The sequence below is a fragment of the Littorina saxatilis genome, linkage group LG3 (assembly GCF_037325665.1).
Source record: "Littorina saxatilis isolate snail1 linkage group LG3, US_GU_Lsax_2.0, whole genome shotgun sequence".
NCBI lineage: Eukaryota > Metazoa > Mollusca > Gastropoda > Littorinimorpha > Littorinidae > Littorina > Littorina saxatilis.
This window is the reverse complement of record NC_090247.1, coordinates 17652714-17667550: the sequence shown is the minus strand read 5'-3', so window position 1 is coordinate 17667550 and position 14837 is coordinate 17652714. Positions and strand designations below refer to the sequence as shown.

General features: G+C 40.3%; 1 protein-coding gene and 1 long non-coding RNA gene across 2 annotated transcripts in view; both read left to right on the top strand.

Moving 5' to 3' along the window:
• The window catches only part of LOC138961789 (probable serine/threonine-protein kinase DDB_G0272282), a 35264-nt gene that overhangs the window by 7796 nt on the left and 12631 nt on the right, over positions 1 to 14837 (top strand). The window contains exons 4-5 of the mRNA XM_070333465.1: positions 2531 to 2710; positions 4330 to 4496. Coding sequence (XP_070189566.1) covers positions 2531 to 2710; positions 4330 to 4496 — 347 coding nt within the window. The remainder of the gene's footprint in view (positions 1 to 2530; positions 2711 to 4329; positions 4497 to 14837) is intronic.
• LOC138961770 (uncharacterized) lies at positions 7988 to 10902 on the top strand. Its single transcript, XR_011454305.1, has 2 exons — positions 7988 to 9070; positions 9441 to 10902. It is a non-coding gene; the product is annotated as an uncharacterized lncRNA (long non-coding RNA).

Here is a 14837-nt window from a genome sequence, read left to right as displayed (position 1 = left end):
CATCGATTATGGGCAAACTACACTTTGTAAACACGGGAGCGCGTACATATGCCTTTAAAGGCACACTAAGCCTCCCGTAAACCATCACAGATACTGTCAGGCTTTTACAGGGAAACGTCCGGGGGATATCGTATCGCATTGGGCGGGGATGTAGCTCAGTCGGTAGCGCGCTGGATTTGTATCCAGTTGGCCGCTGTCAGCGTGAGTTCGTCCCCACGTTCGGCGAGAGATTTATTTCTCAGAGTCAACTTTGTGTGCAGACTCTCCTCGGTGTCCGAAAACCCCCGTGTGTACACGCAAGCACAAGACCAAGTGCGCACGAAAAAAGATCCTGTAATCCATGTCAGAGTTCGGTGGGTTATAGAAACACGAAAATACCCAGCATGCTTCCTCCGAAAACGGGGTATGGCTGCCTAAATGGCGGGGTAAAAAACGGTCATACACGTAAAATTCCACTCGTGCAAAAAACACGAGTGTACGTGGGAGTTTCAGCCCACGAACGCAGAAGAAGAAGAAGAAGAAGTATCGCATTAAGTTTTTCCGACGGAACATCCAAAATAATCTCGAAAAGCGAGTTGATGTTAGAGACGAGCTGCTACGGACTAGAGAGGCAAGGCAAAGGGTTTTATTGAAGAAACCCCGTGGGGGTACATGAAGAAAAGCACACACACAAACAAGAAAAAGAAAGAAATGCAAACTGATTCAACATATACATATACTTAAACTTATTCCGATGGAAAAACAAACAACAACCAAAAAACAAAAAGGATTTCATAACTCAAAATAATTGTCATCATTTTCACGAGTTTTCATTCATAACCAGCCGGGAAATAAATCTCATGTTCCCCACGCAATAAATCGAGATGGTGAATGGGTTTGAGCTCTCATGTAAAACGTGGATTGTCAAAGTAAAAGCCAATCAGGCTGATTGTTCGATGTGTGGAACCATCGCGGCTTTGGATTCGTGTTTCCGAGGACAACTATTGTAAGCATTCACTCTCAAAGACCCAATCAATGTTGATAATTACCGCGGCGACTCATGGTCAATTTGCAACTTATCTCTGTAATCGCAAAATCCACAACGAAAAAGTCATAACAGACTTAAAAGAAAAGAAATATGCTTAACAATCTCTGAACTCACACATATGATCGCAGCTCTGTACATTTTCAGACTGGAAGAAAAGCGTCAATAAGCTACGTTTGACGTCACAGACAAGTTTGACGTGTTATCTCAAACTACTGTGACGCTGCTTTGCGGCCCGGAATTGGATGCTACAAAATCGTCTCCCTGTGGGTTATTTTGGATTTTGTTGCACTACCAAAATGATGACAAAAACGATGTTTGGTGGCTGGTTGTCAGACCAGCATTTTTTAGTTGCTCCTCGGGAAGCATATCGTTAACATACTTGGACACCACACTTCACATCCATACTTTAAAATCGGCACAATCATCCTGTCAAACAATTACATTTGAATATCTAAAGGTAACATTAATTTGTTTTACATCTTTGGAATAAACCAAACATAGCCCTTGAGGCTTTATCCTGCAAACATTTTTGGGCTACATTAAAATAGAGAGACAGAGAGAGTGGGGGAGTTTGTATTGTACTGTATTGTATTAACATTTGTATTGTATCGTATTGTATTAACATTTGTATTGTATTGTGTTGTATTGTATTGTATTGTATTGTATTGTATTGTATTATATTGTATTGTATTGTCTGCGATCTCTTGCCGGACTGGTCAGACACGAGTATGAGTTTGACTATTCTTGAACTGTATTGTATTGTGTTGTATTGTATTTCATTATCTAGTTTTCAGAGGTATTCGACCTAGCAATGGACCGGTTCCGTTGTATTGTATTGTATTGTATTGTATTGTATTGTATTGTATTGTATTGTATTGTGTTGTATTGTGTTGTGTTGTGTTGTGTTGTGTTGTATTGTAAGATATGGTATGGTATGGTATGGTATGGTATGGTATCGCATCTCATTGCATTGTATTGAATTGTATTGTATTGCATTGCATTCCATTGCATTGCATTGTTTTGTATCGTATCGTATCGTATCGTATCGTATCGTATCGTATCGTATCGTATCGTGTCTTATCGTATCGCCGTATCGTATTGTATTGTAATGTATTGTAGTGTAGTGTAGTGTAGTGCAGTGCAGTGCAGTGCAGTGCAGTGCAGTGCAGTGTAGTGTAGCGTAGCGTAACGAAGTGTAGTGTAGTGTAGTGTAGTGTAGTGTAGAGTAGTGTAGTGTAGTGTAGTGTAGTGTAGTGTAGAGTAGTGTAGCTTAGTGTAGTGTAGTGTAGTTAATTGTAGCGCATTGCATTCTATTGTATCGTATCGTATCGTATCGTATCGTATCGTATCGCATCGCAACCTATCGTATCGCATCGTATCGTATTGTATCGTATCGTATCATATCGCATCGCATCGCAACCTATCGTATCGTATCGTATCGCATCGCAACCTATCGTATCGTATCGCATCGCAACCTATCGTATCGTATTGAATTGTTTACAGAATTCTTGGAGCTGCCGCTCACCCGCTCCAACTACCAGTGTGCGTTTGACGACCCCGTGATGCGTGTGACGGACGGGGGGTCCCTTAACGAAATTAGCTGCGGGGGCAACTCCCTGACGACCTGCCCCACGGGGACATCCTGTGTGGATCCCCCGGGTGTCTGCTGTACGGGGGCATCGAGTGAGTACAGTGGAACCTCCCCTCTCAGACCTCCACAAATCTGAGAAAATCCGGTCTTTAAGGAGTCTTCTTCTTCTTCTTCTTCTTCTTCTTCTTCTTCTTTCTTTTTTTACATTTAGTCAAGTTTTGACTAAATGTTTTAACGTAGAGGGGGGAATCGAGACGAGGGTCGTGGTGTATGTGCGTGTGTCTCTGTGTGTGTGTGTGTGTGTGTGTGTGTGTGTGTGTAGAGCGATTCAGACTAAACTACTGGACCGATCTTTATGAAATTTGACATGAGAGTTCCTGGGTATGAAACCCCCGAACTTTTTTTTCATTTTTTTGATAAATGTCTTTGATGACGTCATATCTGGCTTTTCGTGAAAGTTGAGGCGGCACTGTCACGCCCTCATTTTTCAACCAAATTGGTTCAAATTTTGGTCAAGTAATCTTCGACGAAGCCCGGACTTCGGTATTGCATTTCAGCGTGGTGGCTTAAAAATTAATTAATGACTTTGGTCATTAAAAATCTGAAAATTGTAAAAAAAAATATGTTTTTTATAAAACGATCCAAATTTACATTCATCTTATTCTCCATCATTTGCTGATTCCAAAAACATATAAATATGTTATATTTGGATTAAAAATAAGCTCTGAAAATTAAATATATAAAAATTAATATGAACATTAAAATTTCGAAATCAATTTAAAAACACTTTCATCTTATTCCTTGTCGGTTCCTGATTCCAAAAACATATAGATATGATATGTTTGGATTAAAAACACGCTCAGAAAGTTAAAACAAAGAGAGGTACAGAAAAGCGTGCTATCCTTCTCAGCGCAAGTACTACTCTGCTCTTCTTGTCAATTTCACTGCCTTTGCCGTGAGCGGTGGACTGACGATGCTACGAGTATACGGTCTTGCTGCGTTACATTGCGTTCAGTTTCATTCTGTGAGTTCGACAGCTTAACTAAATGTTGTTATTTCGCCTTACGCGACTTGTTTTTTTGTCCAGAGTTTCTGTACATCCCCTATGTAAATGTTCCTCTATTTTACGACAACCTCATCTTTTAAGATATAATTTTCTGAGATGTGTGTGTGTGTGTGTGTGTGTGTGTGTGTGTGTGTGAGTGTGAGTGTGTGTGTGTGTGTGTGTGTGTGTGTGTGTGTGTGCGAACGTGCGTGCGTGCGTGCGTATGTGCGTAAGTATGTTTGTTTGTGTGTGTGTTTACTTGCAAACGCGCTGGTATCGCCTTCGTATTTTGAGCTGCTACCATATTTTCTAATGTTCATATGACACGCACTGTTGATGACCATCTGTCAGCAGAATCAGCCAGGTAATCAGGCAAGGTTGGAAACAAGAATGACCATAATTGTTGTTGAAGCGAAACACGCGGAATGTGCAGGAAACAGTATGCCCTTGTCCCAGCAAACGGGATTCTTTAGTCACGTGTGGAATGATAAAGTGATGATGTCATTTTTGCATAAAGTGAAGTGAACTTTTCTCACTTTTTTGAATGATTTAGCGATGATGTCATTTTTGCTTAAAGTAAAGTGAAATTTTTTCACTTTTTGGAATGATTTAGTGATAGTGTCATATTTGCTTATAATGAAGTGAACTTTTTTTTAACTTTTGCAGAGGGAGTAGGAACTTGCCCAAGCAACAAGCCTTATTTCAACGTGTTGAAAGGGGGATGTAGCACATTCTGTCGTCATGATCAAGAATGTCCGGGGTACCAACTTTGCTGTAGCACCGGCGTTGGTTGCAGGACGTGTATGGACCCCTCCCCTCGGGTCACGTGTGAGGTATGTATGATCACGTGTGAGGTGAATATTTTTTTTTATATCTTACAGTGCGATCTTTATGGCAGAGAACTGAACTAGACTCCGAATAAAACGACCGGGCGGGGGAGATGGTGTTGGGGGTAGGGAGGGGATGAGAGGGGACGGAGGGGGAAGGGGAGGGAATCAAGAAAAGATTAAAGGGGGGGGGGGGGGGTGGAGACAGAGCTGCCTAATGCTACGCTTTTAGCGTAGCAAGCTACGTTTTTAGAACAAATGCTACGCCGAGCTTTATATTGCTACGCTTAAAGTTAAACAACTAATTAGAAGCATACAACAGTTCCCTTTTTTGTGTTAGTCCTGTTACTCATTTCTGCTTCCCTCTCAGGGTAGCGGTAACAAAATTGGGTCATAAACATTACCTACACTGAAAAGTGGCACTGCAGATCTGCTCTAATGGCCATTTTATGTTCCTGCATTTTAGTAAAATGTTATTAAAAATGTCTGTTCTTGTGCAAGATGGCATACATGGGATGGAGGAATACATGTCTAAAGATGGCACACTTAAACACCATTCGCTACGCTGAAAATTCAAACAAAAAATTTGAATTGCTACACTTGAGGCGTCACAAGGGTTGGCAGGTCGTCATTCATATTCAAAAATGAGACCTTGTTACAAAAGTGACAAATGTGTCCCGTGGTCTAGCGGAAGTCTAGCGCATGGCAGATGTCGATGTCTTCGCGCTGTAATGCATTTTACAAAAACAAAATTCTTCAGCCTCACCCCTCCCGCCCCCCCCCCCCCCCCTCACCATCGCTCTATCATTCCCTCCCTCCCTTTCCCTCCTTCCCCTCCCTCCCCCCTCCCCATCTCTCAAGGCTAAACAGATTACTGTCATCACGATGTCCTCGTATCATTGCGTTTATTTTCGACCGAAGCGTACGCGTCTACTTTTCAAATACAAACATTAAACTATTTTAAGACCCCCCCCCCCAAAAAAAAAAAAAAAAAAAAAAAAAAAAAAAAAAACCCAACAACTCCAACATGATATGAATATTGACTTAACCTCCCAGGCGCAGCCGGGATTCGAACCAACGACCCTCCCCTTGAGAGACCGGCTTCTTATCCACTAGGCCATTGTGCCCATCATTATTATTTCCCAACATTGAACCATTTTAACATAAAAAAACACGTTAAGAATATTGACATACCACCACAAAGGTGCAGACACATGATCAAATAGAATATTTACTTGAGATGTTGAAGTCAAATACCTATAATATAATCTTCAAAACCTAGATTTGCACAGTGTAAGGCAAACAATGGGAGCGTCTAGTGGAGAAATTGAAAAACAATTACGTTGTGTGTGTGTGTGTTGTTGTGTGTGTGGTTGTGTGTGTGGTTGTGTGTGTGTGTGTGTGTGTTTATGAGAGAGCGTGAAAGAGAGAGAGAGAGAGAGAGAGAGAGAGAGGGAGAGTGAATGAGTGAATGAGAGAAAGAGAGAGAGAGAGAGAGAGAGAGAGAGAGAGAGAGAGAGAGAGAGAGAGAGAGGGGGTGGGTGGGGGGGGGGGGGGGGGGGGGGGCGAAAGATAGCTTGTACAGGCTGTGTACATTTTAAATTCAGTCATTGCCACCATCACCACGTAACACCCACAAACCTTCGTCACAGAGAACCGTCATTAACAATTCTAGCAGATGATTAGTACACTAAACGCATAAGATAAAGACTATTAGAGACCTAATGAACTTGTCAACAACAAGTAACGTACGCCTCCCCCTAACCCACACCTACACACTGTCAGAAAGCTGCGTCGAAATATAATGCTGTGTTTTAATTATTCAGACCCAGTTCGTTTCACCGCTTTTTCACTTTTTTCCTTCAACAAAGCGAAGCGTTGTTCTTCAGAAACGCAAAAGCGTATGTCAGAGTTCTTCCCCTTCCCATGTCAAAAGGTTGACAAGGTCCGACAACCCTAGACTGACTGAGACAAGATTTGTCTCTCTTCATGCGAGGTATGTATGTGCATGCTGGCTTGATATATCCTGTCGTGAGATACAAGCTGGTATAGAGGGAGAGAGTAGGCAAAAGGTGACACTCTGTTCTGTGACCTCCATAAATTAATTATGACATTGGAAATTAGACGATGTTCGGAAATAATTCTTGTTTTTCTTTTTTAATTGCCTATGGTAAGTGAGGCAAACTTGACCTAGATCATATGCATTCTAAACGGCAAAAGATAGTACACCCTTTTGAATTGTGTGCCCCACAAGCGTAATATAAAACGCAACAGATTTTTGCTTATAGAAGAAAGAGGAGCTTTTTAAAAAAAAAATTTTTTAATGTGGATTACACACATAATGATTTGAGTAATCTGCGCACGGAAACGATCTCGCGGTTTCCAGATGCATTTTACGATGTGTTTTCGGCATGTCAAACCTCCGTTGGCTAGTAGAAATGTCCAGATTTACTAGAGAGAATGTACAACTATAGGAACATAGAAGATGGAACAAAATGTATCAATAAGTCTGATATGCGTGACGTCATGCGTAGAACAAGTGTTATTGTGAACATCTTATGAAAAGAAATTGTCAACACATGTTTAATATAATGATTAGTAAACAGGAATACTGTTTTGATGATGAACATGTTTGAAATGAAAAATGAAAATCTTGTTTATGATATGCTGAGCAGAATGTTCACATTCAATCACTTCAAGAATTGTTGATTGCCCTCAAACGTCATAAATAATTTCTTGTTCCAAAACATGAATATTTCATTGTTAATTAGGTTTGAAAACAAGATACTATATATACACGATTACTCAAAAACAAATGGACATTAAAAAAAATACTCCCGACATTCAGTTTCAGTTAACCCCCATACGGGTCTTTGCATAAATCAATCATCATATCCAGTCTTTTCGAGGCTCATTGGGAAAATACGCTGTTTACAGAATGTTCAAACCATATTTTGTTTTTTTTCCTTTGATTGTGAATAATTAACCCGCTTAATTGTGACATAATTGCTGGTTTCGGAATAAGATTCCTGAAGATTTGAGAGTAATCTTACCTTCTGATATGGTCAGTCGGTTTTGCATATAAAATATGTTCATCGTTGGAAAACAGTTTCACTGCTTATAAATTGAGAGTTAAACATTGATGTGTAGTTTTTTCTCTCACAAGGTGTACACAATTTCATTGGTTATATAGGCGTGTCCACTGTTTTTTTTTTAGTAAAACACTGCAGTGACAACGGCGTGTCTACACTGGGAATTCCCACCGAGCTATAAATACAGGGTGGTCTAAAAAAAAAAAAAAGCGCCCTGTTTTCTTTTTGATCTCATTTTTGACTGCGAAGAGAGAGTTAGAAAATAGCAGATTGATGGGAAATTATGTCTTGCAAATTTGGTAGAAACGGGTCTGTCTTTAGTAGTTGATAATATATGGCATTCCGTTTGTCAAATAATTATTTGGATACTTTTTCATGTTTTTTTCACCAGTTTTAGCTAAATAATCATTATTTAGAAGCTCATGTGCTAAATAAGTAATTGTTTATAAACAATGTAAAACAATTCTAAATAATTTTTTGTTTACGTAAACAATTCATTATTTACCTAAACAATTCATTGTTTACGTAAATAATTCATTGTTTACGTAAATAATGATTTATTTACGTAAACAATATATTATTTAGACTTATATTACATTGTTTATAAAGAATCAGCAATGTTGCTAAATAAATCATTATTTACGTAAACAATGAATTATTTACGTAAACAATGAATTGTTTAGCCAACACATTTTCCATTATTTAGGGGTTTCTAGGATTCGCTTCTGAACTAAGTTTTATGTCTTTCAGTGATTACTATAATTGAATACAAGGTCTCTCCACACACTCTTATCTTAAAATAGCTGTTGTTTGGATATTATTTTATTTATTTTACAAGCCGAGTACGAAAATAACTGATCTCATACACAGTCAACGGTCAAGGTCAATTAAGGTGTTTCCCTGCCGGGAGTGTTTAGTGTTTGCATTTTCTTGCTGGAAGTTGTTGAAACACAGTTTTTTTCCCCTTATGTTCTCTGTTCTGTTTATGTCCCAACAACATGCCTGTCTTTCCATTTCTCTTCCTTTCATCGTTTCATTTCAAAGAGAAAAGTAAAAACAGCTGTGAACCGTTGAAAAACGGGAAACAATGCCTCCGACGCGTTCCGAGAAGAATCTGGAGTGACTTCCCTTGCCTCATGCACAGGCCTCATGCAAAACATTGCGATCGGGCGAGAAGCGAAAATATTCTGAGCGATTGTTACCAGAGGAGAGGCGGCGATACCACCAGAAGATTTGGGAGATTGACGGGAATGATCCGTATGACATTCTCAACCAGGTGCTGGTCAGCAAATCCGGACGATCTGCCAGAGCTGAGTTACATCAACATCGTAAATTATTTTGTGCTTGGCAAGAGTGCATACACTGATACAGATACACATGTGAGCAGCTGAAAAGCTTACAACAGTTTTGATTCCTACCGACTTTTTGTCTCTGGCTGGGTGAGGGATGTCAAGTGCTACAGCCCAGAACTCTGTCATTTCTGCAAAGGTAAGAATGTGCTTTCAGTTTATAATGAATGAACGTGAGTGTTCTCTGTCTTGTGTTGCTGATATCACAAGTTGCAGTTCAGGATATTGTGTTGAGGCTTTGTCTTTGATATATTCTTCGCTTCAGTTTGTATTCTGGACTACGACAAAAGCTGTAGATAGTCTTGAATATATTTATATTTTGAAATAGCTTGCAAAATATTATATAAATTTGTAATGAGCTTCATGTTCATATATATTCAGTTAAAAATCTGTTGTTTACTTTTCATTGTTAAGGTTATTGTAAAGCACATTATGTGCGTCTTAGAGTTATATTCATTCGATTGACCTAGCTGAATGCTGATTTGTGCGACCTTCAATTTATTTTTCAGATTCTTCATTCACAACGCCTTAATGAACCAGCACTTTCTCCTTGGATCATCGCCACTTCTGATGGCAACATACTGGCAGCACACTGTACCTGCATGGCCGGAGTTGGAGAAACCGGCATGGCCGGAGTTGGAGAAACCTGCACACACGTCCCTTCACCTTCAAGGAGTCAGCTGTTGAGTGTGCTGTGGCAGACCGCCATTTCTGTTTGGAATCTAACAGTGAGGGGATGCTTTGTCTGCGCAAAGACCACCCATACTTTAGTCAAGTACAGTGCCAGATTGTTATGACCAGTTCCTCCTACTGCGATTTCATGGTGTGGACTACTGTGGATAAAGTTATTGTCCGAGTATTGCCTGACTGATTTTTGGGCAATGTGTGTGGAGAAAGCTTTGAAAGTGTTCAGACTCGCAGTTCTTCCAGAGCTAGTTGGAAACTGGCTGGACAGAGAAGCTGAGCCTCTACAAGCAGTGGATGTGAACCAGGAGCAGCTGCAAACACCAGCCGTGAAACGCAAGAAACAGTGACAATGCCAGACTCGCTTGCTCATGTGTGTGGGAAAACAAACATCATGTATGACTGTATACACATAGAAAGTGGCAGTAGTAAAGTTGTAGAGAGGGAGAGAATACATCGAACGCAGAAGAAGAGAGGGAGAGAAAAGAGAGCATGTAATGTTTTAAATCACAGTTCACACTCACAGAGAAGTCATCAATTGTTCCATTCTTGTTTCATTTTATTCTTAAACTTAAAGTAAAATCATGCACAGATGTAGACATACATTTTGTTTAGGATCACCGACTACAATACAAAATCAAGTGCTACAAGTATAAATTATGATGCATACAGGACCTTATTTTGTGATTGTTTTACATCCACTGCTGTGAATAACAAAGAATCATGAGCAGTTTGATTATCAACTTATTCAGCCAGGTATATTGTTCATTCTCCTTGTTCACTGTTTCCAGTGACACGGATTGGCTGCTTGATTTAGGGAACAAATAAGAGTGTGTGGTCCAGCGTAGTTCTGCATCAGTACAGTCAAGTAATACAGTGTTTAAATTGGCAGTGGAACTGAAAGTTAGTTTCTATTATCAACTAGTTCTGTTTTGATGACAACAAAATTGAACACATTTATTTCTGCAAAAAAGCGCACAGGTCTATTGATCATAATGAATAGTTAATGACTCACATACCCACAGTATGTTATTTCAATTTTGAACATTTAGTGAAAATGTTCTCTTCACTTTGGCTTCATACCTGCAATACTGGTAGTGGTATGTTCAGTGTTGCTTGCAGTTGCATGTTATTGGTAGTTTAAATGTGTGCTCGCATTTCAAGTGTAGGCCATTTAATTTTTCAATGCTCCTTATCTTGTTTCCTGTGTAGAGCTATTTTGAGGTTAATCAGCATAATTCAACCTTTGTCAGTTGTGTCAATACATGTCACATTTATGCAAAATGATTTCAAAGTGTATGTTAAAGTGGTGTGTGTGTGTGTGTGTGTGATAGAAAGAGTGAAATCTGCTCTTGAATTGGAAGGAAATAGCAGCAGGTCAGATCATATACACATGTATATATTCAAATTCAAGATTCCATCCAGTGAAAACATGACAACAGAAAAACTGTTGCTACTGCTCATGTGAGACACCTGAATCAGATACAATACACCACAGTTTAATTAACACATTCTTTAAACAATGCCTTCATCTTCAAATTCAAGATTCCGTCCAGTGAAAACATAACAGAAAGACTATTGCTACTGCTCATGGGAGACATCAGAATCAGATACAATACACCACAGTTTAATTAACATTCTCTAGTCTAAACAATGCCTTCAGTTCACGAGGCTGTGTTTATGCAGCGTCACAGCAAGAATCACATGATACCAGTGCAAACATTGACAAGCCCAGATGATACAGTGACTATTTTGTCCAGTGTTACCACTTCTTCCTCTTCCCTTGCAAACAAAAGATCAGTCAGAATATCAGAGTTCAGAATTTTGTACTTTCCACAAAGAATACCGATAACTCGTTCAACATAAATTCTCAGATTAGCTAGTTTGCGTGTTGACTATCTCATAAGCTGTAAGCTGACTCTTCCCTCTTGTAAAGGCAGGGATTTTCACTTGTGCACCTCTCATAGCCACTAGTTCATTAATGTCAAATCCCCTGTCGGCCAAAATCACATCATTTTGTACAATATTGTCTAGATACCCACTATTTGCAGTGATGTGCTTGTCACTTGAAAGCCCACCCCACCCTTTAGAAATAAAAGAATTATGGCCTTGAGGTGTAATTGATATTAGGTATTTAATTGTATTGTTGTGCTTGTAGTTTGACCAGGTGAGTGCACTAGCATCAACACTGGAGGGTCTCTCAATGAATATATTTCAAAACAGTCAATAATGGACACTACTCTGCATCTTGAACACACACGGCCAGTACATGTACTGTGCAACTGACCTTGCCACGGAACGATCCAAGGGGGGCAATCTCAGTCATCTCAAAGAGGGAAATCCAAACGCAATCCGCTTTGTTCGATTTTACGGGCTTGGACGATAGAGAAAAATAAGAAAAGCAAAAGCTGGAGTCCAGTCTGGACGAAACTGCTATCAAGAACGCAGAATTAATTTCTTCTGAGTTTTTTTTAGCCGTAAGCGCCATGTTTAACTGCTGTTCACAATGCAGCCGCAGTGAAACCAACAAAGGGGCCTCACTATGGAAGAGTTTCCTGCTCCGATAAACATGGTGCTTACGGCTAAAAAAAAACTCAGAAAAAGCAATTCTGCGTTCTTGATAGCAGTTTCGTCCAGACTGGACTCCAGCTTTTGCTTTTCTTATTTTTCTCTATCGTCCAAGCCCATAAAATCGAACAAAGCGGATTGCGTTTGGATTTCCCTCTTTGAGATGACTGAGATTGCCCCCCTTGGATCGTTCCGTGCCAAGGCCAGTTACACGGTACTGGCCGTGAGCGAGTTTTAGCGTCAACTAAGGTGACTCGAGTCGAACCGGAGGTCGCAAAAACTCGGTCCGGTACGACTGGAGTGACGTCACCGGTTAACCAACTTTCAACCTTGCTTCCTGCGTAGGGTCTCTCCAGTTCCAAGATGGCTGCCAAGGCGAGGTGAGAAACTTCTGCAAATATTTTTTGACAAAGTTACGGATTGTGAGAAGACATTTGTTGTAAATCACTTAGCATTTCAAAAATTAAGGATACTGGGTTGGATACTGTCTTGGTTTTAATGCATTTTATTTTAGCAGTGATGTTTATTTTGGGAAGAAATGAGGTCAACAGGAGTTTGGGTGCGATTTCGGCTCAAATGTACTTTAGCGCCCTGAACTTTTACCCGGCTGTTTTGCGCTCGATTTTCACGCTCACTTCTTCATTGACGTTCGAATCGATAGTTCGATGTTTTGGCATTACATTCACATCAACAATAAAACAGTACTGCTTGTTCATCATCGTCGTCCATCAACTCTCCACAACAGTAAATCCGTAACGCGCTTGTCGCCATCTTGTTGCAAGGGACGCGACTGGACACAACCCAACAGCGTTTCCGCGAAGAAAAAAACCAGACATGCGCAGTGACCCTACCGTAGCTCAACCCTGTTCCTCGCGAAAACTCGCTCATAGTGTGTTCAAGATGACTACTCTGTTCCATGGATAGGGAAGGAATTGTGGCGGTAGACTTGTCTTTATACTTCGCCTGTCTGTCCAGAAAACAAGTGGCTGCAGTCTGTGGTACATGATATGCACAGTCTCGTGAAAAACTTTGCTGGCAGTTGTTCTTGACACAGAAAAGATGTATGCCAGGTGTTGCAGAGGTGTGTTAAGGCGTATATATGCATGAATGAGAGCTTGAAACTGTGTCAGTGCTCTGCGCGAGTGTGTTGGCAAATGCCATGCAAGAAAATCAAATAATGTAACAAGTGTGAAGAAATTAGAAATCCCAGAAAAATATCGTACAGTATCGTCATTGTCCCTCAAAGAATCAAGTGTCATTTTTTTTCTTGGCAAGTTCGTCTTTAAGTTCCCGAGTTTCTAGCACCAGCCTGTTTAGTTCATCCCGTTGCTGCTTTTCTTCATCTTTAGAAATCCAGGCAAAATTGTCATAGGTTTCAGTCTGGCAGTAAGTACCGCCACAGTCACCTCTCTCGGGAAGAGGAGCAGCCAGTTCTGCTGTATCCGAAGTACCTTCACTTTCGCCATCAACAGCATCCTCTGCTAAATTAGGGTGAGAAGGAGTTGACTCACTCCCCACAAGCTTCTTCCTCTCCTTGAGTCTCTGGTACTGTCCTTGTTGGGCTGTCAGGCTGTGTCCCTGCACCATACCCAAGTTTCAAAGTAGGTGTTTACTTCCCACAGATGGTTGCCCTGCAGAAAAAATCAAAGGCAAATGTATTGTAAATTATGGATTGGGAGTTATTTTAAAAATAAGTCACCCAAACAAAATGAATGAGTAAATCTAGACACAGATCTACCCTTTAAAACTGAACTATAAAGTTGTATCAACAATGACCATTAAGTGTTCAAATAAATTCTGATTATCAAATCCAAGTATTTCACACCTATGGCATTCTCACAAGTCATGGTTTTGGGCAACCATGATAAGTTGTTATACTGAGAGTAAGTGTAAGACTGACTCACTCAGTCATAGACTGCACTCGGTGCAGGACTGACCGACTGTCCGCACACTACCATCACAACACAGCTTGCATAAAACACAGACTAACCAAGGCAGGTGAACAAAAGCATGAGTACTTACCATTGACAAAATGATCAGAGCACACGTATCTCCTAGCTGTTGATTCAAAGTTGAAATTCTTCAGCTGAAGCTGTGCCAAGCATTCTCGCCCGCGTCGTGCAGTCAAATCCCTTGTCTCTTTGCCCTTTCCGTTGACAACAAATGGAACAGAAAAGAATCTTCTGTCCCTATCACTATCTTGTCTGTTATGGCAATGTTTAACACTACAACTAGAGACCATGTCGATAAATGCGGAAGATTCAGAGTGCAGATTTCGCGTGTTGCCTTCTCGCGAGTTCCGCCGGAATGCCAGAGGCAAGGCCGGACAACTCTGCACACGACTGTGTGACGTCATCGCGTCAGAGCTCATACCAAGTTGTGTTGTGTTGTGTAACCTACAGATAAAAAAAAAAGTGTAATCATGCAGTAAGAGAAATGGAAAGAGAAAGTTTTTGTTGAGACAGAACAGAAAACTTAGGACGGAAAACTTTTTTTCAACAACTTCAAGGGAGAGAATGCAAACACTAAACACTCCCGGTTATGACCTTGACCTTTTGTTTGTTTTCGCATTCAGTTCTTTTCGTACGGCAATTTCAGCTTGTAAAATAAACAAATTTACGAACATTTTCTGATAAATAATGTTTGGAGATACC